The 27,772-nt window shown below is 43.0% G+C and overlaps 1 protein-coding gene across 1 annotated transcript in view; it reads right to left on the bottom strand.

Annotated features, from left to right (window-relative positions):
- Window positions 1-18,883, bottom strand: part of CFTR (CF transmembrane conductance regulator) — a 91,792-nt gene extending 72,909 nt beyond the window's left edge. Inside the window, exons 1-3 of the mRNA XM_075081127.1 lie at window positions 18,681-18,883; window positions 5,635-5,745; window positions 4,229-4,340 (exon numbers count right to left, since the gene is read on the bottom strand). Of these exons, the coding sequence (XP_074937228.1) occupies window positions 4,229-4,340; window positions 5,635-5,745; window positions 18,681-18,733 (276 nt within the window). The 5' untranslated portion in view covers window positions 18,734-18,883. The remainder of the gene's footprint in view (window positions 1-4,228; window positions 4,341-5,634; window positions 5,746-18,680) is intronic.
- Between the last annotated feature and the right edge of the window lie 8,889 nt (window positions 18,884-27,772).

The raw sequence follows: 27,772 nt of genomic DNA, 5'->3' as shown, positions 1-27,772 counted from the left end.
TTGGCATATGCCCAAGAAGTGCTTCAGGACGTTCATATCTCTCCCTGCCTCCCCACTCACACCCGTGACCTATATGCGAGAACTTCAGGAAATCCTCATTAGTGTCCTTAGGGATATGATACTAAAACCATTTCTAAGTTAACATTAGCAGCTGCTGTGCTGAGTGGAAATATACATTTCATGGGGATGAATATAAGAGAAAACACATAAGTAGAATCAAACTGATTGTCACAGCAAAGTACCCAATTTGTTAGCCAGTGTTGTGCTAAAAAGCCAGATTTTTGTTTCACCGCCATACCACCTTTTCTTTAAAATGCAAGACACATCTGCTGATGAGGTGAAGCGTGGAAGCTGTTTCGAACAGCAGGGGAGCAGATATATTAAGTGCAGTAACTCAACGAGCCTAACACTACACTATTTATGAGGGAGAGTCATAGTACTCTAGGGGGCCAGAGCGCAAGTGTCCACCCTGCAATAACATCATTACCTACGGCGCGTGAGGGGAAAGGGGGAGATGGAAAAACTACTAGACCTAATGAGAGCAAAGCTGTGATGCCAGTTGCAACGACAACTGCACAAGCAGCAGGGATGTCAGCAGAGTTTAAACCACACTCCAAGAAAGGTGCCGTGAAAACAGCTTGGTGATTAGACAAGAGAAGAGCTGAAAGGAAGGTGAAGTTCAAAAGAACACACAACTTGGTTGCACCTATGCCAATACGGCACAACATCCTGTCCCCATTCAAATTAATGGCAAAGCTCCCATTAATTTCCGTGAGCAGGGCCTGAAAAGAACACCAGCCGCTTTAGCAGCAAGTTTTTCCTCTTGCAGCTTTCAATAAGATGGAGACTAATGATAATGGAATCAAGAATCTAAACTAATCTTTAATCTTTCCATGCTCATTGCGAAAGGTGCAGATTTTGTTTCTTATGTGCTGAATTGCACGTGTCTGTGATTTCTTAAAGAAATGTAAAAAGAAGGTAAAAACCCAAACAAAGAATATGACTCCAAAATCCTACAGTCCTGTTCTGTCCTCCCCTGGTCTAAAATTGTACTCTGTTAAAAAAAAAAGTCTGCACGGAGAAGTCAAACCTGCACAGTTCCACACGTGCATGCCCTCGCACACCTCACTTGCCTCTACTCTGGCGAAGGAAGTTATCCTCAAAACTGCCCACAGGAACCCTCAGACACTGCTTAACTTTTAACAGGAATGCTTTACTGCAGCAGTTTCAGCTGGCAGACTCTGCAGGAACACATATTCTAGTGTATGGTAGGCTAAACCTGTAGAACTACTGGGGTTTTTTAAAATACAAACCTGACATGAATAAGGAGTTGCTGGCTCGGTGAGGAAAAAGGTTGAAAAATTAAAGGCAGTAATGAGATGGCAGAAGCAAGTAAGACAGAATTGTGTAGGAATCCACAAAGTAGGGGGTCTTGTCCCAGAGAAGTCAACAAACAAGGTGAAGGAGTATAGAGAGAAGGGTTATTCCCCAGCCCCGTAGATACCAAGAAGCCCTGTTAACTGCCCTACCTGGACAAAGGCGAACAATTGACTCATCAACTTCCATTCTAGGCATGTTGCCTCCCACCAGCCCTGCACAACTGTCAAACAGCACAGGATTTGACAGAGAAAAGCCCTCTGGAGTGAGCACAGAGAGCACCATAACCACCATCTCCCCTCCTTTCTCCTTGTGCAGCCCCTGTGTAGCAGAGGGAAGCACGGCACTTGTCTTCGAACCAGACCTGCAGCAGTGGCAACTTCAGACTGAGGCGAAAGGCAGTGAGAGGAGACCCGAGGCTCTTCACTAGTGAAAAGAACCCAACAAGTTAGAGACTTAACTGGGAGAGAACCAAGTTGGCTTGGGAGCTAATTTCTTGATTCCCCTATTTTAATCAGGATTTGTGTACACACGCGTATGAGTGTATCTATCCATGAGAAAGAAGCAATAAAATTAAATGTAAAGAACTTTTTCACTCTAGGTTTTATTTTTATAATCAAGCTTGGTGCTGAGAAATTTCAGAGTTGTTCTTTATGAGGTACATCCAGGAAACAGTCTAAATGGGATTGCAAAAAATTAAGGCCTATAGATGTTATCTTCAATTCGTGAAGCAGCATGACAGACAGGTACATCCTAAATTCTTTTATAGACTAGAAATGAATTCTGTGAATGCTGCATTTTCAAGGAAGCAATTTACATTTTCTTTAGAGAATTTCTTCCCTTTTCTTTAGAGCATTTTAATATGTGGCTTTCTGATTCTAGTACTGATACTTATTTCCCCTGGACGTGGTGTTACAAGAGAAAGCTGCCAGTTTTTCCATAATTCTTAGGGGAAAATCCAATCTGAAGTGAAATTGTAGTCCATTATTGCTTACCCAAATCAAATTAACAGTGATCTAAACCAGAACATTTGCATCGTTAGCAGTCCAAATTAATACACTTATGAATATTTTACAGAAATTTCATCCCAGGACCCCAAATAAATTTATCTATTTTGTAATCTGCAAGATTAACCTGTCTTTCATGCAGCCGCCTTAACAAGAGGGACTCCATGGAAGTCTGTTGAGGTGGAACCATTCCAGCACAAAACTAGCAGAAGTCAAGCTCCAAGTTTGGTGCTTAGCTTGAAAAACACTCTTTGACCTGAAACACTGCCTGATGCATTAAAACTTTTCAGCCTTAAAAAGTTCCCTTTTAATGCTGAAAAATCTGCATGTAGTAAAAGACTTGTGTTTTAATTTTCAGGATGTTCTTATTTATGTGTTCCAACCATTTTATACAAAGCTATCAAAACTTGAAGTTACAGGTGCTGGTGTGATTTCACCTAGCATACATCTGGCATGGCTGCCACAGAGCAGATTATGATCTTTCTTCATTTACCTACTACAAGATCTACCTGGCTTGAAATTTCCCTGCTACAGAGGAGTCAGTAGCAAGTTCGTGGGCATGATTACAACTCCAAACTACTCTCCCCTCCTGCCTGGGAGAGAGGTTGTTCTAATGCACACGGAAGTTTGCTTTTCTATAACTCTGATATTCTCTTAGAATCATTCCTTGGGACATTCGATAGAAAGAATTAAAAATAACTTTGGTTTTATAGCAAGCAACGTGAGCTTCAGAGAATATTTGTGAGCTATTTTCCACAAATTCTCCTTATACTCTTCTTCTGCCCAATCCATGATCTCAAAAGTACAGCTAAAGTAGATCACATTCAACACTAATGCCAGTGGAATTAATTCCTTTCTGTATCAGCCTTCTGTATCAAAATAAAAAACTGACCTAGAGATCCATCTCACATCTGAAAACACTGAGTACATCTGACCACTTTGGGCCATTTGGGCTACTATAGCTGCAGTTTCTGATATCACAGCATTTTGAACAGAGAAGCATGGAGTTTAGTATCTCACTTTGACTAGTAAATTGAAGAAATGTGAAAATAACATGGATTTAATGTGCACATTAGTTAACAGTAATTAGCAGATTTACAGTCTGGCTATCCAACACACCTAGTGAGACATCATTAATAATGAACTATTTTCACAGCTCCTAACCCCAGCGATAGGATTGTCAAACAGGTGACATTTGGTAAGTCAGGGTAATCCTAACTAATATGTTGGAAAGGTGATAAACAAAATCAGTTCAGACTTTCACATCGAGTTCCTGATCACACACTTCGGAGCACTAACAGCACCAAGATCCAAGCATACTTTACATGGGTTTTTATGCAGAATTGTTTTACCACGAATGGAGACAGCTCGTTTATTGCAAGCATAAACCTGAATAAAGCATTTAACTATGAAGCTGACTGATAGTCACTCTGACAAAATTGATCAAATCATGTGAAATTGCACTGTCATTTGGTTTAATGTAAGGGTAGAAAATTCTTTAGAAACTGCTTTAAAAATGTAACATGAGAAAACAATTACTTTAGTTCAGCAGTGTTACAAAAATTCAGGTGCTCTACCTGTATTTGGAGAAGCATATGCCAGCACCGAACACCACACACATTTCACAATTATTAATATGTATGTTTTAAAGATATTGATACATTATCAGAAAATACTTTTTTGTTTTATTAAGGTCTCTGAGTATCTCTATTTGTCATCTTCAAAAGCAACACACAGCAAAATCCGTTGCTGTTCACAGGATTCTGTATTAATTTAGCAACCCCTAAGACCTGTATCTATTTATGGAACACTAAAAGTTTACTGAAGAGAAGAAGAAATCTTACCGCTAAATATAATATTATTCCATAGAACATAAATTTCCAGAAAAAGCATCGCCGAAGAGCATTAATAAGTTTGGGTTTTTTCTTTGAAGTTGCCAGTTCTCTGTCCCACTCTCTGAAAAGGAACCGAAAAACAAGACCATTAAGTTGTGTGAGCAAATACAGGGGTCTATGGCTCTGACATACTTCAATTCACTCAAGTATATCCAAGGAGATTTAGCTAAGGTGACTAATGAAAGAAAGCTTTGCGGAGACCCCAAAGGCCTGGCCTTCATTGACTTGATAGATCAATAAAAGTTCAAACCTAGTTCAGCCACATATTTGGCAGTTTTAAATACTCAGCCATACATCACCCCACAGGGAATTAATTCATGAAAAGGTCACATTGTGTGTTTTAAAGAAACCTGCTGTACTTAAGACCAAAGCACAAATAACAAGCAAATAAATGTTTTGGATTTCTTCCAGTCTGCAAAAAAGAAACACCAACAAAGCATCAAAAATGTGACTTTTCTACTGCACAGCATTATTTTTAATCTGTGTTGCTGGGACAATAATTTTCTATTCGATAATAAATTGCTGATCAGAAGCAATGCTATATACAGAAAGCATATGTTTAGTCAAAATTCAACTCACAGATTAAAGCACTCCTACAAGTTTCCTCAGCTAGCTCTTTTCTCCATTTTTCAACAGAATATTAAAGAACCAGAATATTCCATCTATAAACTATCAAAATGAATTAAGCATACCGATGTTCTCAATACCTTCCACCAGTTTTGAATACATACATTACACTGCACTTAAGTTTAACTGGACTGGCACAACAGCGCACACATGAGGTGTCCCAGTACCCCAGGGAAAGCTATTCCAGAGGCCGGGGGAGAGGGACCAGGTTTAGGTGTTTGTACCTGTAAGAGTTAGTCCCAAGTGCAGCAGTTTCTGAATTAGGACCTGCTGAAACAGGGTACAGAAGAGAGGAAGCCTAAATGAGGAAAGTAAGGGCATGATTTCTGCAGGAGCAATTAAAGTCTTTCAACAGTGGTATCAAAGGAAATTAAGAATGTTATTTTGTTGAAGAAAAAAATAAAACAATGTTTTACACGGATGTTTTGGGAAGAAAGAGCAGAAGAATGGGGAACTAACACTGAAATGGTGAGTCTAGCCTCACTAGTCAACGGACAGATGTCACAGGTACCTGTTCATAGTAATTTAGAGCATCTAGGTGATACATCTGCACCAGGGATCCCAGTCAGCCCCAAAGGACAACTGTGGCTGAATGAAGACACACCTGAGCCAGTCAATGGGTGCAACCAGCTCACACCCAATGCTATTTAAACATTATATCCAACAGCTTTTAAATGAAAATCACAGTGTGATTCCTGAAACAGAGTTATTGCATGGATCTTCCATACCTTTCTAGTTTTTCAGAAAGATTATCAGCAGAGTCCGCAGAAGGGATTTGATAAATATCTGACAGCTCCAACTGTCGTCTGTAACCTTTTTTCAAAATTGGTTTTGTCCATCTAAGCAGAAAAAAAAATAAAAATCACCGGTTTCTGAGGTTAATTCTGGAGTTCCATTGTCTCACCCTGAATATTTTGCCCACTGCACCCAAGTGTGTCTATTTGCACATGCACACACATACACACATGCCCACACATACAATATGACATAATACAGTGCAGCTCTGTGTTATATATTTATAAAACTATATTGACAAACATAACAGTAAAAGAATAATTACAAACTGTTGCATTTTATCAGTTTTGGGGTGAGATCATGCCCCAAACTTCCTATTCAGTCAGTAGCAGACAAACAGGGGAATGAGACCTTTGTTCCATATTTCCAAATATGTGCTATGTCCATATAAATTAATAATAAATCAGAACTAGAGTAAATTGGATGCATAAGTTTCATTCCTGCAAGACAGAAAATCTTCATATAGCTTGAGTGTTCCTTTGACAGCTTACATTGCAGTATGCACTTAACAACACAGGAGATCTTTCACAGGACTCCTCATAAGATCTTCATTACGTCCATCGTATGTAAACATTTTCCATTTCTTTTTTCAAATTTACAGGGCATGCTGCATTAAACCAAAGCAGGAAAAAACTCTAGAATGGCTGCTCTGTAGAGAAAAATCTTCATAAGCCATTACTAATTTTATTGAACAATTTCGTTCCTGAAAGGCCTACAAATCCCCGAGCGTCAGCTTGTACCAAATTTTGCAGCAGGTTCTGTTTGCAAATCTTTTTGAAAGCACACGACTAAACCAAAACATAAACAAGCAACCGTAAGAACTAGTAGTCTGAAACTATCTTCTGAGTTTCTGCTTTACTGCCATTGTTAAAAAATATTTCCTTAAAAAAAAAAAAAACTCCCTGCAAAAGAAGTAGCTTGTGGTTGATTGCTGTGATATTTCTATATGAAAACACAGTTTGTAAAAAAACCCACATGATTTATTATTATGATAAAAGTTATGATCTGCAAAGCCTCAATCATTTCAGAATTTTTTGTTTTAAATTCTCTTTATAGACAACAATTAACAAAATTGCAAAAGAAATGCAATAACGTTTCCCATGGTCACTTAGAAAATACAAACAGCTTACTGGAGATGCTTACCCATATGCCTGTAAGAACATGTATCATATACACAAAGCAATCCAAATTCCCAACTGTAGCCTCTGATGGAGCAAAGAGGTTGATACAAAGGTAAAAGAACATGATTAGACACTACACGTGTGCAAAAAGACCTTAGCACAACAGTCAAACCCTATTTGCGTGCATCTGCGTGCACACACACGCGCACCCTAACATTTACTTTAACGAAGTTATGAATCGTATGAGACACCGGTCTATAATCCCCGTAATTCAGTAAAGCACAAAGATATTTCCCAAGCAAACAGTTATATTACAACCACTGCATAGAGAATGTGTTGTAAGAAATTAGAAGATTATCCTTAATTTCTGCGATCATATTACGGTTTCAGACGAGTCATACAGGCTTCATCTCAGTCTTTGACACCACCGTAGCTGAGAAATAACACACAATTCGTGGTACGTTACAGCAAGGGAGCTAGGAGAGTCCACTTTGGAGAGTCGTTGGTAAAATATCCATAAACTTTACTACTACTGGAAATAGGGGTCAATGTTTTCAGGGAGGTAAGACACATTAGAAAAAAAATCTTCTGGATTTAAAGTAATACTGTAATGTGAAAGTCTTTCATGGCCACTGCAAATGATAGATCAGGTACTGATTTGTATTTTGCCAGCTTCTGATGGCAGAAAGGACCAATTGCCACTGGCTTTGCGCCCATTTTGTGGAGAAGTGGCTAATCCCTGTCCTTCAGTAACAGAAACTCTCATGGACTGGCTTCACTGAAAGTTCTGTATGCGCAGATATTTTGACAAAGATAAAATGAATACAAGTTACGGGATACTAAACCACTGCTGCAGCTAATGCAAGTAAGCGACAGTACTTCCTAAGCAACCTCTTTAATTCCAAATACTGTAGCTAAGTAATAACCTTCCTGAGCCCCTTAATAATGCTTTGAGACAGCAATAAGCAATTCCCAACTTGTCTTGACAAAAAATAAACACTTTACAGTTTCAGGCCTTGTATGTTTTGGGAAAACATTATTTATTGCACTGTTTCCCTCCACACATTTAATTTTATTTATACTTTTGATTAGCACCTACCCTGGCATTTTGCCACTGCCTGAAGTAACAAAACGTGACTGCATTTAGAAAGCAAGCAGAGCAGCTGTTTCATCATTTGGGGAAGGCAGTATGCTTAGCAGATCTCCTGTACTCCTAGGAATGTCTCTTGTTCTGCTTGGTGCTTAACCGGGTACCCTTATCAGTGCCACGTAAATTATGTGGTGCCTAAACCACCCTCCTCTCCCAAGTCAACAAGCCTGATACAGACTTAGCACAGTCCATGTCCTCATACCTCTGCTCATTGGGGTAGCTGCAACTATGGTAGATTAATTCCTCCAGCTGGCTAAAGGAGCCGTGCTGACACCTTCCCCTGGGAACCTCCTAGTCTGCAGCCAGGTTCCTACTGCAGGCTGCTGGCAGGGCTTGCACGGAGATGTTCGTCTCCCAGCTGCCCTTGCCTTGCTCGGAAGTCCCACCCTAACTAGATCTGGCCAATTTGCGAGCCGTGCCAAGTGGCTTCGGGTTGGAGTGATAATCATAGGAGGAGTTGGCCTGTCACGTGCTGTTTGTCTCAAGGCAGATTTTCAACAGCTGCTTGGGTTGTGCTGTCAAGAACTGTGGGAGACAGTATATATTTTATGAAAAGGAATATACTAGGCCTAGAACACATAAATACCTCCAGATTCTGATAGCATCCAATCCACCATTATGCTCTGGATTCTTTGCAAAGCTTTAAAATGCAAAATGGCTACAAATTCATTTTAACTGGCAATATAATCTGTAGTTATCAATGATTCTTTATCACCAGGTAACGCAGGTGAGTCAGAGTTTGTCAATGAACACGGCTCTTCCATTTTTTGTCTTAACAGAAAAATTATTTGCCAGTGTTAATTCTGAGGTCTTTCTTCTCATGTTTGCTGAGAACAAGAAATTTCTTTTGAAAGGAAGAGAGCAAGAAGGAAGGGAAACAGATTGGCTTTATAGCATTACGCTAGCAAATGCCACCGGATTACTGGCTGGCATTTAATGAACTCTTTCACAGAGAAACCTGTAGTGCTGTCAGAGTTTTGCCACTAACTAGGAATGTTATTATGGGTACACACACATGAAACCCAGCAGGGGACAAGTTTCAAGGGTGTACTGTAAGAAAGAAGGAAAACAAGTTCCACCTCTACTATTGATTGCCTGTAGCAAAAAATACCTCATGAGCTTGATATGTAAATATCATACACATAACATACTGTTTTAACCTTTCTTTTGGTAGATTTCTAATGACCATTTCTTTGTCATTCACTTTAGCTCTTCATCTATCTTATCTATGCTTTATCTATCTTATCTAATCTTTAGATTTCTTACTACAGCTATTTCTTTCTCCACCATGTTCAGCCTCATCCCACTCAAGCAAATTGTACTGATAGGACAGATGTCTTTGGCTTTCCAGAGAGTATTAACACAGACTGTTAACTTGTCAATAGGATTTGACTCTCCCTTAAGGCTGCTTTGCATGTCACTGAAGACAGAAAGAGCCTCCGTGTTGCTAAGCTAACTTGCCCAGATCTTCCAATCCTGGGAGCAGGGATTCCCTGGCTCCACCAGACCCCCTCGGTCAAGAAGCCCAGGGCGTTGGGACAGTGACAGAGCAGCAGGGCTGGGTGATCCAAGGCCTGCAAAGCAGAACGGCTCTCCTGCAAGGGTCCCTGATCAGGCTGGTACCACCTCAACAGGTGTCCTGTGCACAACACAGCAATATCTACTGAGCAGCACAAAGGTGACCATAGCTTCACCTTCTTCTTAGAAAGCATTGATACCGGTGCACAGTACAGTTAGGAATCATGCCTGCAGTTCCTAAAGAACTGGACCTAAATTTTGATGGAGGCAGAGCAAGAAAAGCACCTCTGGCTTTATCTTATCCCTTCTTTTAACAGTTAAGGGGAGTGGGGGGTGGGAAACATAATCAAGCCATTATTATGACACTTTGGAGCTTAAGTTTTACAAGGTGTTTGTAGAACCACGAATTGCTACCAGCTGCAGGAAGAGACTGATGTACCATGTAGATCTCAGACATTCTCGAGAAGTCAAACCAGATGGGAGTCTATGAGAGGCACTGCACTCCCACTGTCTCTCAAAAGATATCCATCACACCAGCAGCAGAAAAAATTGCAAATTGTTGCTTACTTTGCAGTGGAGATGGCAGCTGTACCACACTCGAAACATCTTTCTCCAGAAGAGTGCCTGCACCACCAGACATCTTCTCTGAGCACCCCACTACGCAGCCGTAAAGGGTGCACCTAGCTCTGCAGGGTCACCTTGCTAACAGACAGGACAAGTCAGCGTGCCCATAGCACACAGCTGCCAGGCACCACAGCCTAATTCCTGTGCCTTGGTTACCCTCAACAGAGAAAGGTTGCAGGTATTTTGTTTCAAATGGTAACCTGCTGAAACAGCATGTTGTATATTCTGAAAACTATATTAAATCTTTAGCATTTTCCCTTTAAAAACAAGCAGATGTAACACTCTGAGCTTAATATTTACAAAAAATTATTGCAGGGCTTCAAAAATGGAAAGTAACTGTAGACCCTACCCATTTCTGTGTTGTTTTTCTTTTTCCCAGATCACTGAAATTAAGATTTAAATTTCTTCACTAATAAACAATTCTTCACCATGAGGTATTATTTGACAGAGAAAATATTCAGCTGCAATATCATTGACTCTTCCACTAGCTGTGAGCAGCACCATTTTAAGAATAACCAATGTTCTGCTGAAACGCCAGGATTTCAATAGCAAATCTTAATTAGGATAACTCCACAGAAATTCTTGGGGAAGGCTTGCATTTTTATGCTCCTATTTTGTAAAGTGACACTTATTCAGATTATTATCTAATCTCTAAATCTGTCTTGAGATTCAGATTTTTAGCAGAAATGAAATACTTTTTTCCTCACAGTTAGTAAGATGGTCGAAGATTTCAGCCTGCAGGACTACTGAGAGCTATTTTTGAGGAAAAAATGAAGTACATTAGGGGGTACAAAGATATTTAAGTAGTGTTAAATGCAAGGATAGAATACATTCTGTCAATTCTTTAGATACCGAAGTGTAATATACATGCCACAATTTTTTTAACAAAGTCATCAAAAGAACACAGTGGTGATGATGTGCTACGAGCAGGGTTTGCAGGGCTGTTTCAGCATATACCTACAGTGAGACTGGTGAGGACACAATGTTTCTTCACCCTCAGTCTTTTCCTCAGTTATATATCCCATAGCAAGAATAAGATAAACAGATTTCTTTCACCTAGTCCTTTGAAAGACACTTAAAATGGACAAGGAACACGGCAGAAAGTTTGCACCAGCAAAGTTGTGCTATTCATGACTGAACTGCATTTGAAAAGCTCTCAGATGTGTCACTGAGGTGATACCAACAAATTTCACCCAATTTAGCACTCCACTGTCTTAGCCACGCATGTATAGATACATTTCATAACAAATTAGCAAAAAATTGCACATCAGGTGCAATGGCCCTTTCCAAATCTGTAATTTGTTCCAACTTCAGTGACTGATATGTGATCAGGTATAAACACCTTCGAAACTGGTGAACAGACTTGTGGCAGTTTGAACAGGGGAAGAAGAGGAAGGTGCGAAGTTTTTGGGTTTTTTAATTTAAATACCAAGTATCAAAATGTAAATCGCCATGACAACCATACGGAATTAATCCTGAATTATGTATTGCTTCTCCTACTACTTGGTTTTTGCCATCTTCTCTGTATCCTGGTATCTTCAGCCTGACCCTTGCAAGTTCATGAGAAAATGTCTCCTATCTTCTGATTTCCAAAATTATCTTGGGCTTTGAGCAAAGCAACACTGGGTTTTTTAAATTTCTGTTTTCTTTGTGTTTGCTACCTCCAGAGAAATAAAAGCATCCCAGATTTTATATATTAACCTTAAACTGAGTTAAGTTGAAACAAGTTAAAGTGAAATATCAGATTGTCTCCAACACAATAAAGGTTCATATCCTTTATTTTAAAAGTTGAAAAAAGTTTATAAAAAGACAAATACCAACATTAAAACATAGGATTGTACCTGAAACCAAGTACCTTTACCAGCTGTCACTTAGGATTTTCTCCTAAGGCACAACCTTGCCTATGGGGTCAAGGTATTGGCATTGCAGCAGGCCACCCAAGTGCTGCCTTTCAGGATCAATCCCCTCTCCCACCTACCATCTCCTGAAGGAAGGATGCTTAACCATATGTGACAAGCAGAAGGGTTCTGGTATCAAGAGAAAAACAATGTCATTTCAAAATATGTCTTAAAAGCCTATCTATTCTCTCCTGATTTTGGGAGTTTCATGACAATGTAGCCTTGGTTTAGCTACTTGCTGACTGTGAAAATGCTCATGAGCAAAAGGATCTGCACATGAGACGAATGATATGTAAACACAGCCTGCGAGTTCTTGCTCGTCTCACCCAGGGATACGCCCTCTCTCATGGAAGGCAGATGAATTCCATCTACAAGTTTACATTGCAAAAATTTTGTAGTGTGTATCACTAAAGCCTGTACATACGCTACAGTTTAATTGGACCTTTGATGTATTTATTTTGGAGGACAATGTGACACTTTATTATAGATGTTAGGTTGCCACCATCCTGCCCCACAACCACTGGACCTAAATACGTATGCTGCAGCGCAGGGGGTGAAGAAAAAAACAAAAGCAATAAAGATAATGGCAACCTGTAGAACTCTCCTGCAATAAGTCACACTATTCTCACCAGTTTGAAAATTAGCATGTTCAAAAATTTAGATATTCAGAGACTGAGACACTTTTGTCGGAAAGAGGTGATAACCATTCGCTGTAGAAATACTCTGAAACAACTTTGTCATACCAGAAAATACCCTTGTGCGATTGAAGTCCTGGGCAGGAGATCTCAGGTAATCTGTCTGACTCCACCACATGCTCCCAGGACAAATCACAATCTTTGTATTCCCCACTTTCTTCTCTACAGAACTAATAAGGAAACTTCTTTCTAGCCCATCCTTTGTGCTATCTACTTAGAATTTAAAAAACAGACTTCCTTATCAAATATTTTCCAGTGCCTAGTACAGTAGACTTCAAATTTCTGTTAAGGATTGTAGAAGCCTCTATAATACAGATAATAAACTACTTTCCACGCCATTGCCTACAGTATTAAAACAGAATTCAAGGATTATTTTTTATCCCACTAAAATCAAATAAGCATGGAGAATAAAAAGGTACAGACAGGTCTGCAAATCTTTCAAATGCTTGATCATTTCATTTTGAATAGCAAGATGGTAAGTATTCCTCCTGTAGGAGGAAAAGAAGCTTCACATATATTTCAGAAACTCAGATGAAACTTGCTACAGGGAATTGTGCTTTAGAGGTATAAAGCAGCCAGAGAAGGGCACTGTGCTACGCAGGGTTTGCACTTCCGGTCGTTAGACCAAAGAGCATCTGTCCAGGCTGAGCTGAGGACACAATTTAGCCTTATTATTAGAGAAGGGATTCCTGTGGCTGACATTATTTCGGAGTAGGAGACTCAGCATCTTTTCTCCAGTTCACTTTGAGTTTCATATTTTACCTTAATAGAAGTCAAATTTTCAAAAGGAGTCCAAAACTTGCACACACATTTTGAGCCATCTGGGGGCTGACTTTCAGAAGTACTGAAAGCTTGCTGTTTCAAACAGGTTTGAAGGGCTGGCATACCAGCGGGTCTCCAAGGGCCACTTGTGGCAATAGACAAAAGACCAGGCAGCCTCATGGGGCCAGAACCTGTGCTGCGGATGCCTCTGTGCCTGATTATCACTAGCAGCCAGGATTTATGATTGCCTGGGATCAGTGAAAGGCAGGTCCTCAGGACTAGACCCATAAAGGACCTTAGGAATAAACAGTAAGAAATTTGCCTTATGTAAGTGCCTAAGCCAGCTGTTGCTGTGACTGACAGCCATGAGAAGGTGGACTGAATTGCACAGGGTGATGGCACAATGTACACAGAATCTCCCTACTCAGAGAGGAAAGATGAGCAAGATGCTACAGCTAGGTATTGATAGGGGATGCTCCAGTTACATGTTGGATATGATGATTTGTAGACACCTGCCCTCCAGAGTGAAATTTCTAGACATGAATTAAGCCTTTAAGTTTCCTATCAAATCTCTGGATTTTTAGGAACCCAGGACAGTTTCAGGGGAAGTTTTGAGGACAAATGTACACATTAAATCGCAAACTTCTCCAGGAAAATAGGCACATAAATCCTTCTCTATTCAGGAATCAAAATCCTAAGTACCCCTTTAGTATTAAATCCTAAGATGCACAGTTCAAGGATGGAGCAGGGACGGCCTGGGGAAGGTCTGGCTTTAGTTCCTTTCTCTGAAGGTATTCAAACTGATTCTCATGAGAATGCCTTTCCAAGCCAGAAACTATCTCAGTCAAGGCACTCTCAAACTTGCAATTATGATTGAATGAAGCTAGAAAGACTGAAAGAATAACCATAACTGTAGCTCATGGGCTATGTACTTTCAAAACTTAAGTCCTGGATTCTGTTATCCACCCTAAAGGCTATTAACAGACTTCATAAAAAGTGTCCTCAGAACAGAGATCAGGACGTGCAAACAAGTTTCTTACCCAGCAGACTACAGAGTCAACTCTTGCTCTTATGCTTTGAAAAGATTAGCTGAGCCAGAGATGATAGAGAATTAAAATACCTTCATTACCATAGATTGGTAACACTGATCCTACCTCCTAGAAGAGGTGAGGTGTAGAACTGAATTCCTTTTCCTACCTTTCCCAGCACACACACGGCAGAGGAAGCAATCCAACATTTAACCCCTACATGCTAAACAGTTCTTGGAACCACTGGACAGCTGTATAAAAAGCAGGCAGGTTACTTTTTCTCTGGTTTGGAAAGAAAGAAGCAACTAAAGCAGGTCTGATGGACTGAGCCCATGAGAAGACATAGCACGAATGCTGGCTTAGTTTCTATTTCTGATCTGGATTTAATAATGAATCATGCACTGAACTACTGAGTCCTGCCAAGACAGTTGTCATATTTGGTACGTACATATACGCTTACAGAGTCAGACAGGAGCACAAGGATTGCCTTTTGTGAACTTGTATTTAAATATATAAATTTTCATGTTTCAAAAAAAATCAGAATTGCCCAAAGTTGTAGCCGTTTCTGACACTCCAGCAATAACTCAATGTTCTGGTACTCAGCTAAAAACTAATTAATTTATTAACTTGCCTTAATAAAACCATAACAATACTTTCTGATCACAGTTAATCTACAGTAAAAGCAGGTAATTGCAAAGTACTCTGATGTTGTTTGCTACAAAAGGTATGGCCTTGACACTGCAAAGCTCCAAGAATGTAACTAACTCCTACAAAGACAAAAGTGAAGCTTCACAGTGAATATGAAGTTAAGTGTACGACCATCTGACCGCTTCTGCACAAAACTCTATTTTCTTTAAACAAGATAAAAAGTTGCCGGATCACAGAGAAATGTCTTGCATGTGGTTGGGAACGAAAGATGGCAACTCTGAAAGTGCAATAAGGAACATAAAACACCAAAGAAATCCTGAAACCCCAAACCCTTTGTATCTAGCGGTTTGTAATGAAAGGTCTCAAACTTGTCTTCACAGCTCATTTCTTAACCATCTTAACCACCAGAACTCAGTTTCTAAACAAAAATTGTTCAAATTTTAAGATGCAAGTTAATTTCTAATGTCTAAATACTTTCAATCACGACCACCCCAAGCAATTCTCTTTTTTTGTCCCATCAGTGTCGCTAATCTTGGAAATCCAACAAAAGGTAACATTTTCCATAAAACACTACTCCTTGTACACACATGACAGTTTCTCACTTTTTGGCATAAAGAATTAAGAAAAAATGTACAAACAATATTGAAACAGGTTTATGAGCAAGGAGCTCCATTCTGACTTTAACACATTCAAACCTATCCCTCCAGCCCAAACAGGACATGTTATGAAGCAACAAAACCTTGCCAATAGGTTTACAGACATCAGTATCAAGATGCCAATAACAGCTTATACAATATCAATTAATGATATTACATTTATCAACAAGATTTCCTCATTCATAACTACTAATACTTTAGCATCACTTCTGCTAACATGACTTCCAGCTTATTATATACAGGTTAGTCCTTCACACACAATTGTGTAGAAGCCTCCTATAAAAGTTACTTCACTGAAGCATTCTGCAGTGTTGTACTTGAAAGCAACTATTTCATCATCATTGGAAAAAAGCGATCTTTTTCCATACCCTCCTTTATATTTTTATAAAAAAAGAAAGAAAGGACTACTTATTTCAGATATAATGTCCTTGAGTTGTGCCTCACACATTGTCATGGAAGTAAAGCATGTACAAAAAGTGCAGGCATGATCTGGAGTGCTTTACTGAATAAGATCAGTATCAGAAACCAACAATGTGTGTAGATTCAGTTAAAACACTAACAGAATATTCTGACATCTTAGAAAACCTTGTTCCAATCTCGCTCATTAATCACTACTTTGTGGATGTTTCCAGTTGAGTGGACAGGTCCCTTGTTACCAATATGTAGCAAGTGCTTCTGACTTTGTAAAGCTCATCACAAATAATATACTTCAAAGTATCGTGAAATTCTTATGCCTTGAGGAATCTTTGCTCTACAATAACTTACCTTTTAATAACCTTTAGCGCTGATCTTGATCTACTTTTAAGAGACAGAAACTGATGGAGACCTTGAAGACTGAAGGGATGCTTTTCAAAACAAGCTAACATATTTCACTGCTATAAATAATGTATGTTTTTAAAATGCTTATTTATTTAACTCTTTAAGAGAAAGACATCCTTGCTGCCAATTTGGATGTAACGCATTTTCTTATCTTGTGGCTTTCACTTTTGTGACCTTTTAAATTATTTCATATATTTGTGAAGAAACAAAGACATTCACAGTGCATGTGGTAAAACGCAGGTAAGCAGAGACTTTGTCATTCCCAGGAACATCGTTCTGGAGGTATTAAACTGATATTAGATACTTTATAGATGCACACATGCAATTTTGGCTGTTCTTACCCAGTGAACTGAATGTTTATGTTAATAGCCTGGTTCTTGTATGAAACAATGGTACTATAACATTTTGTAAATAAATTTCTAGTCAATATTCATCATAAACACCTCTTTAACTTCATATAATTAATTATTATCACTTCAGTTACAGGCAGATAGCTGGTACAATATAATGTATCGTGCATGATAAGCATGATTCAAATGTCATTTAACTGACTTAAAGACTTTGATTTTAAAAGACAAGGTCAGACCCAAGGGTGGTTAATTACACAGTGAACATGAACTGCATCTGGTTCCAGCCACGGGAACTATAACTATGGTAGGAGTCAGAAGTATATTTGATTTATCTTATTGGAGTTTTTCCTTGACACCTTCAGCTTCACAGGTTCTAGGAAAGCACTGCTCTGATAGAAGATTTACATAGAACAAGTGGCTCCTTGAGCAATGAAGTTAATATGCAGCCTTATTTCCTACAGATTTCTCTCTTGCACTTGACAGCAGCACTGACTGAAGCTTCTGTGGAGAATTTGTAAAGCCCATCATCCACACTCCCAGGCTCTAACAGCATCTGAGAGCAGGTACAGCTTCTTTCCCATTGCAGCACCACTGGAGGACACCTCTAGGATCCTCACCTTTACCTGGATGTTTATAAAACTTTAGGAGCAGGTTACATTTGGGATCCTTCCCTGCTATCACATCTGGCCAAAATGAACCAAAGTGGGGGAAGCAGGCAGGCAGAGTGATTCATACAGACCCGCTTGCCTTAAGAAACTTTTTAAAAAGTTCCAGGCCAACCTGCTGAAAAGGAAACCTATCCCAAAAGGATTAAAAAGTGAGCTAAAAGGCCCAAGTTGCTCACGCAGGGACCTCATGCCAATGTTACAGTTTTACATCACATGTTCCCATTTCAGTCACCATGTTCGTGTCTTACACAAGATTTCCTCGCTCCCCTCCCTGCTGTGCAAGAGACCCTCAAGGAGCAAAAGGGGGAACCAGCACTTTGGTGAAAATGGTGGTATGTGGGCTAAAGCCAGAAAGATTATTTGCTCTTTCCACTTGGCAGTGTCATTTCTAGCAATGTCATGTAAAACATGTTCAGTCTTCTGCGTTGTCTTACAAAGTATGCTGTGCCCAGGCGTTGGTGTTGGCTCCTTCTCTTTCTATTTGAAGTTGTGAGAAAGAAAAGGCACCAGGGACTTCGCTTGTAAAAGAACACTTTCAAGGCTTACAGGGAACTGTTTCCAGTAAGATCCTGTGTTACAGTCACACACTGAGCAAACGCTGAACACCCAAAAAGCCAAAAAGAAGGAATCCTTGCTCTGAGAGCATGTCCCCTCTGCTCCCCCCGACCCCGCCCTGTCTCACAATTTACAGTGAAATAGCAGATTAACTAGTTGAACAATTTACCAAAGGTTGCCTAAATTATGCCGTAAATTTATCTGTCCGGGTCCAGCGAGGGTTTATGACACCTGAGAGACAGAGACCATTCCTGGTGCTAAAAACCCCAGCAGCAGCAACAACAACAAAAAAAGAGAGGTCTCATCATTCGGCAGCACAAGCGAGGCTCCCCCCGCTCGCCCCACGGACCTTTCCAGAGCTAACTGGTGCCCAGCGCTCGGCCCCTTCTCCGAGGGTCCCTTCCCGGGGGTGGAGGGAGAAGAGGAGCCCCGCCGAGCCCCCCGCACAGCCACCGCCCGCCCCTGCCCGCTGCCCCGGGGCTCCCACCTGAAGAAAAGTTTGGAGAAGATGTTGGCCTTCTCCAGAGGGGACTTCTGCATGGTGCCCGGAGCTGCGCTGCGCTGCGCGGTCGTTGCGCGGGGTCGGGCGGCAGCCGCTGCCCGCGGACGCCTCGCTCGGCCGCTCCGCTGCGCTCCGCGCGGCTCTCCCACCTTATCCGCCCGCCGGCGCTGATGTCACCGCCCGCCTCCTGCCCCGGCCCCTCTCTCCGCCTCTACTTCGCCCAGGTTCCGAAGCGGGAGGGCCCGGGGACCCGGCCCGCTGCCTCCCCCGCCTCCCCGCCGCGCCCGGCACCGCACCGCGCCCCGCCGGCCCCGCAACCCCACCTGCCGCCCCACGCTGCGTGACCACCCTCTCCCCCCAGCACTAAGCCCCGCGCCCGGCCAGGGGCCGTGGGGGGAGACACCACCCGCGAGGGAGCGCGACGAGCAGCCCGCCCCGGGGCGCGGACACCGCCCGGCCCGCAGCCCCCCACCGCGGAGCCTGTCCCGGCCCGCCCGCTCGCTCGCAAACCCCCAGAACCCCGCGGAGGCCGGGCTTAAAACCGAGTTTTGGCTTGGGTGGGTGCCCCCCGCAACCCGCGGTTGCCCCCACACCTGTGCGCGGTCCCGCGGGGCGGTGGCTCAGGGCGGGGGTCGAGCCCGGGGTCAGCAAACGCGAACGGCTTCAGTTTTTCAAGTTTTGCGGCAGGCACGGCCACCTGCGCCGGGGGGAGCGGGAGCGGTAGGTGCGTCCTTCAGAAGTTTAGCCCAAACACTCCGATTTAACACCAAAGCTGTTTCGGAAGCGCTGCAGGCGAGCCGCACGGCCGCGATCCCCGCTCCCAAAGCGCGCAGCAAAAAGCACGTTTAAAAGAAGACAAAGATGACAAGAAGCAGGAATAGGAACTTGTGTTTTAGTTCTGTATAAGACTTAATTTTATTTAATACTTTAATGTGATATTTACACACTCCGGTTTCCTTTCGCTTCTGTTGCTTAAAAAAATATGGATGGAAAAGGTCACGCAGCTACTCCCCGCTAAACTGGCTCTGTCAAGAGGCAACCGCGCTTCTCCGTGGATTTATAGATTGCGCTACAATTTAATCCGCTGTTACTCTTTGCAAACTTTTGCAGACACCTTTTATTTCACCACCTCTCGCTACACCCCACTGCGTTTCCACGAAGAATTTCTCTCTGCCTCAGCAATTCTCCCTCGCAGACCGCGGGTAGCCGAGAAGTGCCCCCTTACCCTGCCACCGCGCTCCTTTGTGTCTCAGACCTCCCTCGGATCCTTCCCGATCCTGCTTTATTAATGACCAAACCAGTAAGAAACAGGGGGCCGGCAGGACTCCAGGAAACTGCCCGCACTCTATCATGTCCTCACACAATGCGGAGAGGCAGGGCTAAACCCGCGCGGGCTCCAGGACAGTAGCGCGGAGCCCTTCGGCATCCTGCCACCTAGTGGGGCCGGGCGCGGGGCGGCAGCCCGCACCGCACAGCACCGCACCCCGCACTGCACTGCACCGCACTGCAGCCTGCACCACACCGCATCACAGCCCGCACTGCAACCCACACCACAGGCCGCATTGCACCCCGTACTGCACCGCACCGCAGCCCACAACTCACTGCAGCCCGCACTGCGCTCTGCACCATGCCACACCCCACACAGCACCCCGCACTGCACAGCACTACACCCCACACTGCAGCCTGCAGCACACACCACAGCCCACACCGCAACATACTGCAGCGCACACTGCCCCGCCCCCCGCACTGCTCCGCAGCCCGCACTGCCCTCTGCACCGCACCACAGCTCGCACTGCACCCCGCACCCCACACTGCACCCCGCACCACATCCCGCGTTGCACCGCACCGCAGCCTGCACCGCACCACACCCTGCACTGCACTCTGCACAGCACCGCAGCCTGCACCGCAGCCCGCACCGCAGCCCGCACCGCAGCCCGCACCGCGGCGGGCGGCAGGAGGCGGCGGGACCGGCCGCCAGGGCAGCTCGGTGCGGGGGGCCGGGGCGGCACGTCCCGCCGCGGCGGTGAGAGGCGGCGGCCGCCCGGCCCCCCCAGCCCCGCCGCGCTCAGCCACCGGGGTGCGAAAGCGGGAGCCGAGCCCGGGATTCAGACCCCTCCTCCGCCGGGGCCAGGCCACGGCCGTGACCCCGCACGCTCCATCCGCCTCGGAAAGCCGTTCTTTGGGTAGGCCCTGACGCGTGGACCACCTAAGCCTCCAAAATTCTTTCACTTCGTTAAAAAATGGTGAAATGCAAATTTAATGACAGACTTTGAAACTGAGTCCCCTGAGCAATGCAGAGCCCCCTGCTACAGGCGCTTTCCCCTCCCAGCCTTCGGATCTCTGGTGCAGGTGAATACGGCAGAAACTAAGGATGGGATTAGACTTTTTTTGGAATTTACATTAGAAAGTGAGGTATGTTAAGTCATTTAAAACCTTTCCTGGATTAGGTCCCAACTGTTTAAAATGTCAGCGGCTAATGGAGTGTTTTTCATAATGGTATGACCCTGTCGCTGTACCACCAGAGCTGACTTAGGAGCATTTGTAGCAAATTTGGGACTAACAAAGACATCCCATCAGTCATTGTTGATTATGTAATTTTTTCACATGAAAAATTCCACCACCCTTTATATGTCAAGCTCTCTAGATCCCTGATTTTGGGCATTTCTTCTCTGGATGTAGAATGTCTCTTCGCCTGCTTCCCCAAGGACCAGCTATGGCACCAGAACCCAGGCAGTGACCATCTCCCTGCTCTGTGATCCTACAGCCTTGCAAATAACTCAGCTGCTATCACACACGTGCCTGCCCCGCAGTCACAAACTCCTGACTAGCTGTGTTTTACAGAAATGTTTCATGTAATTTTTCTCTTGACTGGTCCCACCAAGTTTCCACTGGTACTCTTCCTTGCCTTTATTTTTTTTTTTAACATTTTGTAATTTCAGAGCAACCATTAGCCCTAATCTTCTCAGGGACCTTGAATGTAACTCAGCTGACATGAACGTGAAACATGCCATTAGCATTACTGTGAGTAGGAATAAACCGTAATATTTCTACTCTCTCTAGGGACTGAAATGCCTCCGATTTTAGTATTACCAATGAATTTCTTTACATGGTCTTCTTTCACTTCAACAGAAATGCAACCTCATATGACAACAGCTACTTTATCCTTTAATTGTACCCACATTTGCCACCCATCTGACTTTACTCTGTACCTCTGAAGAAAACTTAGTGCGGCTGAGTTGCAGAGCCAGGTAGCCAGCGAAGCGGAGGATGAGTAAAGGCTGGTTACCCACGCCATCACTGCAGTAACCCTGGCCACCACACCTCTGCGGAGGTACCTCAACCAGGCGAGAACCAATGTGCCATGGTCAGTCTGAAGTCACACACGGGGGAAACAGGCTGGCTGGGTAGATGCTTGCATGTTCATGGCAACTTGAAGTGATTTATACCCTGGGGGCTGTCGCCCTGGTCTCCCTCCCCCCTTGGGTGCATGCTCCCATTCCCCTCCAGGACCACGAGACTGCATGGAAAGCTGCTTCAGGCTCCTGGTCTAGCTGAAAACCCCACCAGAGTGATGTGTTTTCAGTGGGATCTGAACTTAGGAGGAGGGAAACTCACTCAGTGCCGGTGCCAAGTAAGGGTACAAGCCCTGTGGCAAGCGGGGAGGCAGGAGAAAAGCAGGGCAAGGGGAAGGTTGGCGTTAGCTGCCAGGGAGTCGCCAATGGACTTTTGCATCCCCTTGCTTAGGTACAGCAATACTTTAGGGGTCTGGTGCTTTTATGGGTTTTATTCAGCTGCTTATCAAGAAGGGTAGAAGAAATTAATTATATTTGAATCTTTGAATATATTTGAAGCTAGTGTCAATGGACAAAAGGGTAGAAGTTATTAGTAGAAAGAGAAAGCCTGTTCATATTAAGTATCCCCTCCTTAGAAAATTAAGCTAAAGAGCTGCCAAAAGTAACACTTTAAAAGTCACTGATTTTTTGTTGTTGCTTAAACTGAAAAAGTGTTTTTTTCAGCCTCGTAATTCTGATCTTCTGAAAACTTCATTCTTTAAAATAGCCCTGACCAAAAAAAAACCCCAGCCCTTTGCTGCAGGGATAGGGAGGCAGAAAACAGGTATCAAGGTGAGGTTTTCCTTTGTTCGGTGGTTGAAGCAACCAGACCTATCAATCAAATTTCTAACCAAACCCTCACATTTTTCCAAATCTTTTAATTAACTGGAAACTATTTTGGTTGCAAAGTTTCATTCAACCCCAAAGTAGTCCTGTCAGTTCTCCAGATTTTCTTTTTTTTAATGAAAGCAGAGAACTTGATCCACGAATCTGACAACGGTCTTTCCCTCAAGCTTCCCTGTGCCCAGCTGGACTGTGGCGCACCTGGGTTCACTTCCTCATTCCAAGTGATTTAAATAATGGTGGGAGGCCTTGCTTCAAATCCTCTTAGATGAATGCCCTTAAGATACGGGTCAGGTACAGCTCCTCAATATCTCCCGTGAGACGGCTTAACTTCATCGAACTTCCAACTATTCTTGGGAGCAGGGAAAGCAGTCTGGCCACGTTGCCATAGGGTAGGGCTTTACTTCACCCTACAGTTTTTATTACTCTGTCTCAGAGTGGCTCACACACCAAGATAGAGACAACCTAAGAAAAGGGTTCAAAATAGTAAAGCAGTAACAATGGAAGAACTTTGTCAACTAGAATTATATGTATAATTTAATAGTCAACACCAGCATTCTACCTGATGGCGTACAAATATCTATTTTTAGTTGTTGAAGTCCCCACAGTACTCTTCAGCTGTGGATAAATTAGCAACATCTTGCTTTTCATATTGCTTATCAGTTTTGGCTTACACTTCTATGAATTCCAAAGAGCTTCTCTATTCCCAAGAAATATAGTGAAAACTGAACTATAGCCAACATAAAAGCTACAGCAGCATTCATTTTTTAAAAAGTAAACTATTCACAGATATTTACCAGGCAAGTAGATTTTGAGTCCACATTCGTAATACTTTTAGAATACAGATGGACGGAATATTTTATTTCTGGATGCAGAAGACACCAGCCTGACAGTTGCTGGATCCATTTACACATGCAAAAACTGTATCCCAATGCATTGTCTTAATACTGCTAAAATTGCTTCAACCAGTGTTTTCAGTATTTGCAGGTTAACATTCTTAATCTGTGTACACCGGATACTTTTGGCAGGCCAAGTCATGTATGCTTTCCCACACTGCATCATCAGTATCTGACTATGTCAGTTCAGCGCATGGTCTCAATAAATCCTGAAAACAGTTTAAGAGCCCAGGGAAACTATGCAGATCTTCTAACAGGCATGTATTTCTGTGATACAAGGTTTGGAGCTGGGAGGTGAAGTACTGTGAAGTACAAGACCTTTCATTCTGGAGAGGCAAAATGGGCATAAGACCACATTTTGATAAGTTCTTAGATGGAAATCATGAAAGGGAAAACAGCGATGAATACATCACAGGCCTGATGTACAAACAGAAAAATAGCTGTGTGTTGGTGTTTAGTCAACTCATACTGAATTTGCACAGGTTGATTCTATAGACGCTCCAGACCAACTTCTTCAAAGCACTTCAAATTGCATATAATTTTCAACAAAAATTATATCACACTAGAAGGAACCATCAGACAAAAGTCAGTCATGTTCATATGCTGCCATTCGGTCTATGAAGTTAGTAACAGCTGCAAGAACACCCTTTTAAACTAGAAGGTATTTTTCAGCCTTTTGAAATTATTGACGCACAACAAAAGAAGTAAAAATGTATTATTTCATTCAGAAGCTCAGGATTCTGTAACAACCACAAAATGCCCACAAAATGTCCATTGAATTAATTCAGTCCATGACTTTGGGCTCCGTCTGCTATGGTGGTCACTCAGGACAGGAGAGGTGGTGTGTTCTGTGGAGTTACTGGGCACCAAAGCCAGCTCAGGTCAGGTCCCTGATGCACTTGCACCGCTTCTTGTAAGGAACCTCCTCCACTGATTTGAGTGGTTCCTGCTTTAGTAATTCCCATAACATGAAACTCAAATCCCAAGTTACAACAATTTAAAGGTACTTCCATTACAATCTCTACTCCTAGTCCCTTCAGGCCAGACCATCAGGTTTAACATTGTAATGAACTCCTCCCCTTGCCACTGCTCCAGCTTAGACTTATCCATAGACTGCCATCCCCATGGGAAGTACCTGCTCCAAGTGGAGCTTGATCAGTGAGCCACAGTCTCTCTAAGGGTGCACCTGCTGCGGCATAGACTTATCCCACAGCCACAGTCACTCTGAGGTGCATCTGTTCCAGCATGGCCTTCTCCCTGGGCCACAATGCCTTCAGAGATATACCTGCTCCAGTGTGGCCTTACCCTCAGCCACAGTCCCTTCTGGCGTGAACCTGCCCAAACATGGCCTTGCCCATGAGTGCAGTCCCTCCAGAGGAGTACCTGCCTGTCGTCGCCTTATCCATGGCCACACACTTTCAGACGTTCCAGCATGACCTCATGCGCAGCCAGTGATGCTTCAGGGTGTACCTGCTGCAGCATGGACTAAGCCACAACCGCAGCCACTTTGAGGTGTACCTTCTCCACTGTCAGCTTATCCTTGGGCCACAAACCGTTCAGAGGCATACCTGCGCTGGCACAGATGTAACCACAGCCACAGACACTTCCAGATGTACCTGCCCTGCTGCGGACTTATTCACAGCCACAGATGCTTTCGGGTGTCCTGCTCGCACTGGACTCATCCACAGGTCACAGTCCCTTCGACTTGAGTTCACACTGGAGTTCCAGCTTGTCCAGTACAGCAGCACAGAAACAGCAGGGGTGCCCTGGCCATCTGCCAGCCCAGTCACACAACACAGTCAGACGACCAGCAGTACAGCAAGCAGCACAAGCAAAAGTCAGCCACTAACAAGCACTAGACCCTAATATACAGGAAGGCAAGCAAGCGCCATGGCAAGCACAGGAGCCTGCCAATTAATGGCTAAACAGCAATAACAGCTATAACTGTGATCTAGCACATTCCGATCAAACACATCGTCGTCTTGAACCCTTCGAGCCCCACGTTGGGCGCCAAAAAGGACTGTTGTGGTGTAAGCCCAGCCGGCAACTAAGCACCACACAGCCACTCGCTTACTCCCCCCTTCTGGGATGGGAGAGAGAATCAGAAAAGTAAACATGACAAAACTTGTGGGTTGAAGCAAAGACAGTTTAACAGGTAAAGCAAAAGCCACAAGCACAAGCAAAGCAAAACAAGGAATTCATTCACTCTTTCCCATGGGCAGGCAGCTGTTCAGCCATCTCCAGGAAAGCAGGGCTCCATCACACACCATGGTTACTTGGGAAGACAAATACCATCGCTCCAAACATCCCCCCCCTTCCTTCTTCCTCCCCCAGCTTTATACGCTGAGCATGGCGTCATATGGTATGGAATATCTCTTTGGTCAGTTGGGGTCAGCTGTCCCGGCTGTGTCCCCTCCCAGCTTCTTGTGCACCCCCAGCCTCCTTGCTGGTGGGGTGGGGTGTGAAGCAGCAAAGGCCTGGACTCTGCGCAATCACTGCTCAGCAGTAACTAAAACATCTCCACATTATCAACACTGTTTTCAGCACAAATCCAAAACATAGCCCGATACTAGCAACTAGGAAGAAAATTAACTCTATCCCAGCCAAAACCAGCACACAGGGGCACACTCTTGCACTGTACAGTTGAGAAAATATATTTGATTTTTTGAAGCTGCAGTAGAAAATGAGCCAGAGAAGTTTTTCTGAAGACTTTGGGGTTTGTTTGCTTTCAGTCTAGAATTAACATGAGAGGAGTAAAGAGCCTGAGAATCCAAGTCTGACAAGCTTGCAAGGTTTATGTTTCCAAAGCTAGCTTTAGCTTCTTCCTCTTCATACTGTCACGTAATAATCCTAGAACAATGATATTATTGAGGTTAAAAGGGCAAAAATCCAAGACTGATACCTTCTGTGACTCAATAAAAGGCACATGTCTGCAATCTTAAACAGTTGAGCAACAAAGAATATTGAACCACCTAGAGCATAACCAAAAGTGCTTAATTATTTACAACTGCTTAAAAGAGAAAGAGCTTGAATTTCTGACAGAGCACTAAGATTGGCATCTTCTTTACTGGAATCTTACCGCAAAGATCGCACAGTATAATCTCTGCCATGTGAATCCATGCAATGCAATGAATCCTTAATCTACTGCTTTTTGAAAGTGTGCTTAGTTTGATTTATGCTATTCTTGCCTAAAATAATTCCATATGAGTCCAATTATTTTCTGATCTTAGTGAAAAATGTTTGAAGTTAACACCACCGTTATTCAAGTTACAGAAGAACCGTAAGACTTGGTCTTTTTTTCTAGTCTTGAAATAGCCTAAAATTGCCTCTGCAATTGCCTCTTCAGTAAGGAAGTTGTCTAAACCTTCAGAATAAAAATTTTAAAAAAAAAAGAGGCATAACTTTGAGTTCACTGTGCGGGGAAAGAGGGCAGACAGTGCTCCACATGAAGACAAAGGGCTGGGTGACATACAATCCCCCATTCTCTGTGTAGTTTTCTCGACATTCTCAGCCCACGTCCATCCCATTTCCAGAGGACATGCTGAGATTCAGGTTAGTAGGTTAATGCCCCATGCTTAGTCAGGCTTCAGAAAACCTATAATGTTTTCAACTACAAAAGAACAAGGATTGGGTTCGCTGACTGACATTTTCACAAAGGATTTTCTCCCAGCTAAAATGAGAAGTGATGTCTTTTTTTTTTTAATGCTAGCTGACAGCAGAATATTATGAGTTACTGATTTTAATTAAAAACCTTTCACACTGGACACAATGGAAAATTTATATGAGGTGAAAAGTGTTTCTTATCATGGGATCTTGCAGCTACTTGTACTAAGCCAAACAGGTGCAGCTGTATTTTAAACAGTTAAGATTTTGGAGGCTAAAAGCAAGACCTTTGAATTTGTGTTAAATTATGTAAAGCTATGATTTACATAAGTGACAGTAAAAGAAACCCACTGTTATCTAGCTATGGAAGATAACTGCCTTTTTTTTCTTTCTTTCACAAAAT

Source organism: Phalacrocorax aristotelis, chromosome 1, assembly GCF_949628215.1.
Source record: "Phalacrocorax aristotelis chromosome 1, bGulAri2.1, whole genome shotgun sequence".
Taxonomy (NCBI): Eukaryota; Metazoa; Chordata; class Aves; order Suliformes; family Phalacrocoracidae; genus Phalacrocorax; species Phalacrocorax aristotelis.
This window is presented reverse-complemented; position numbering and strand designations above follow the sequence as displayed.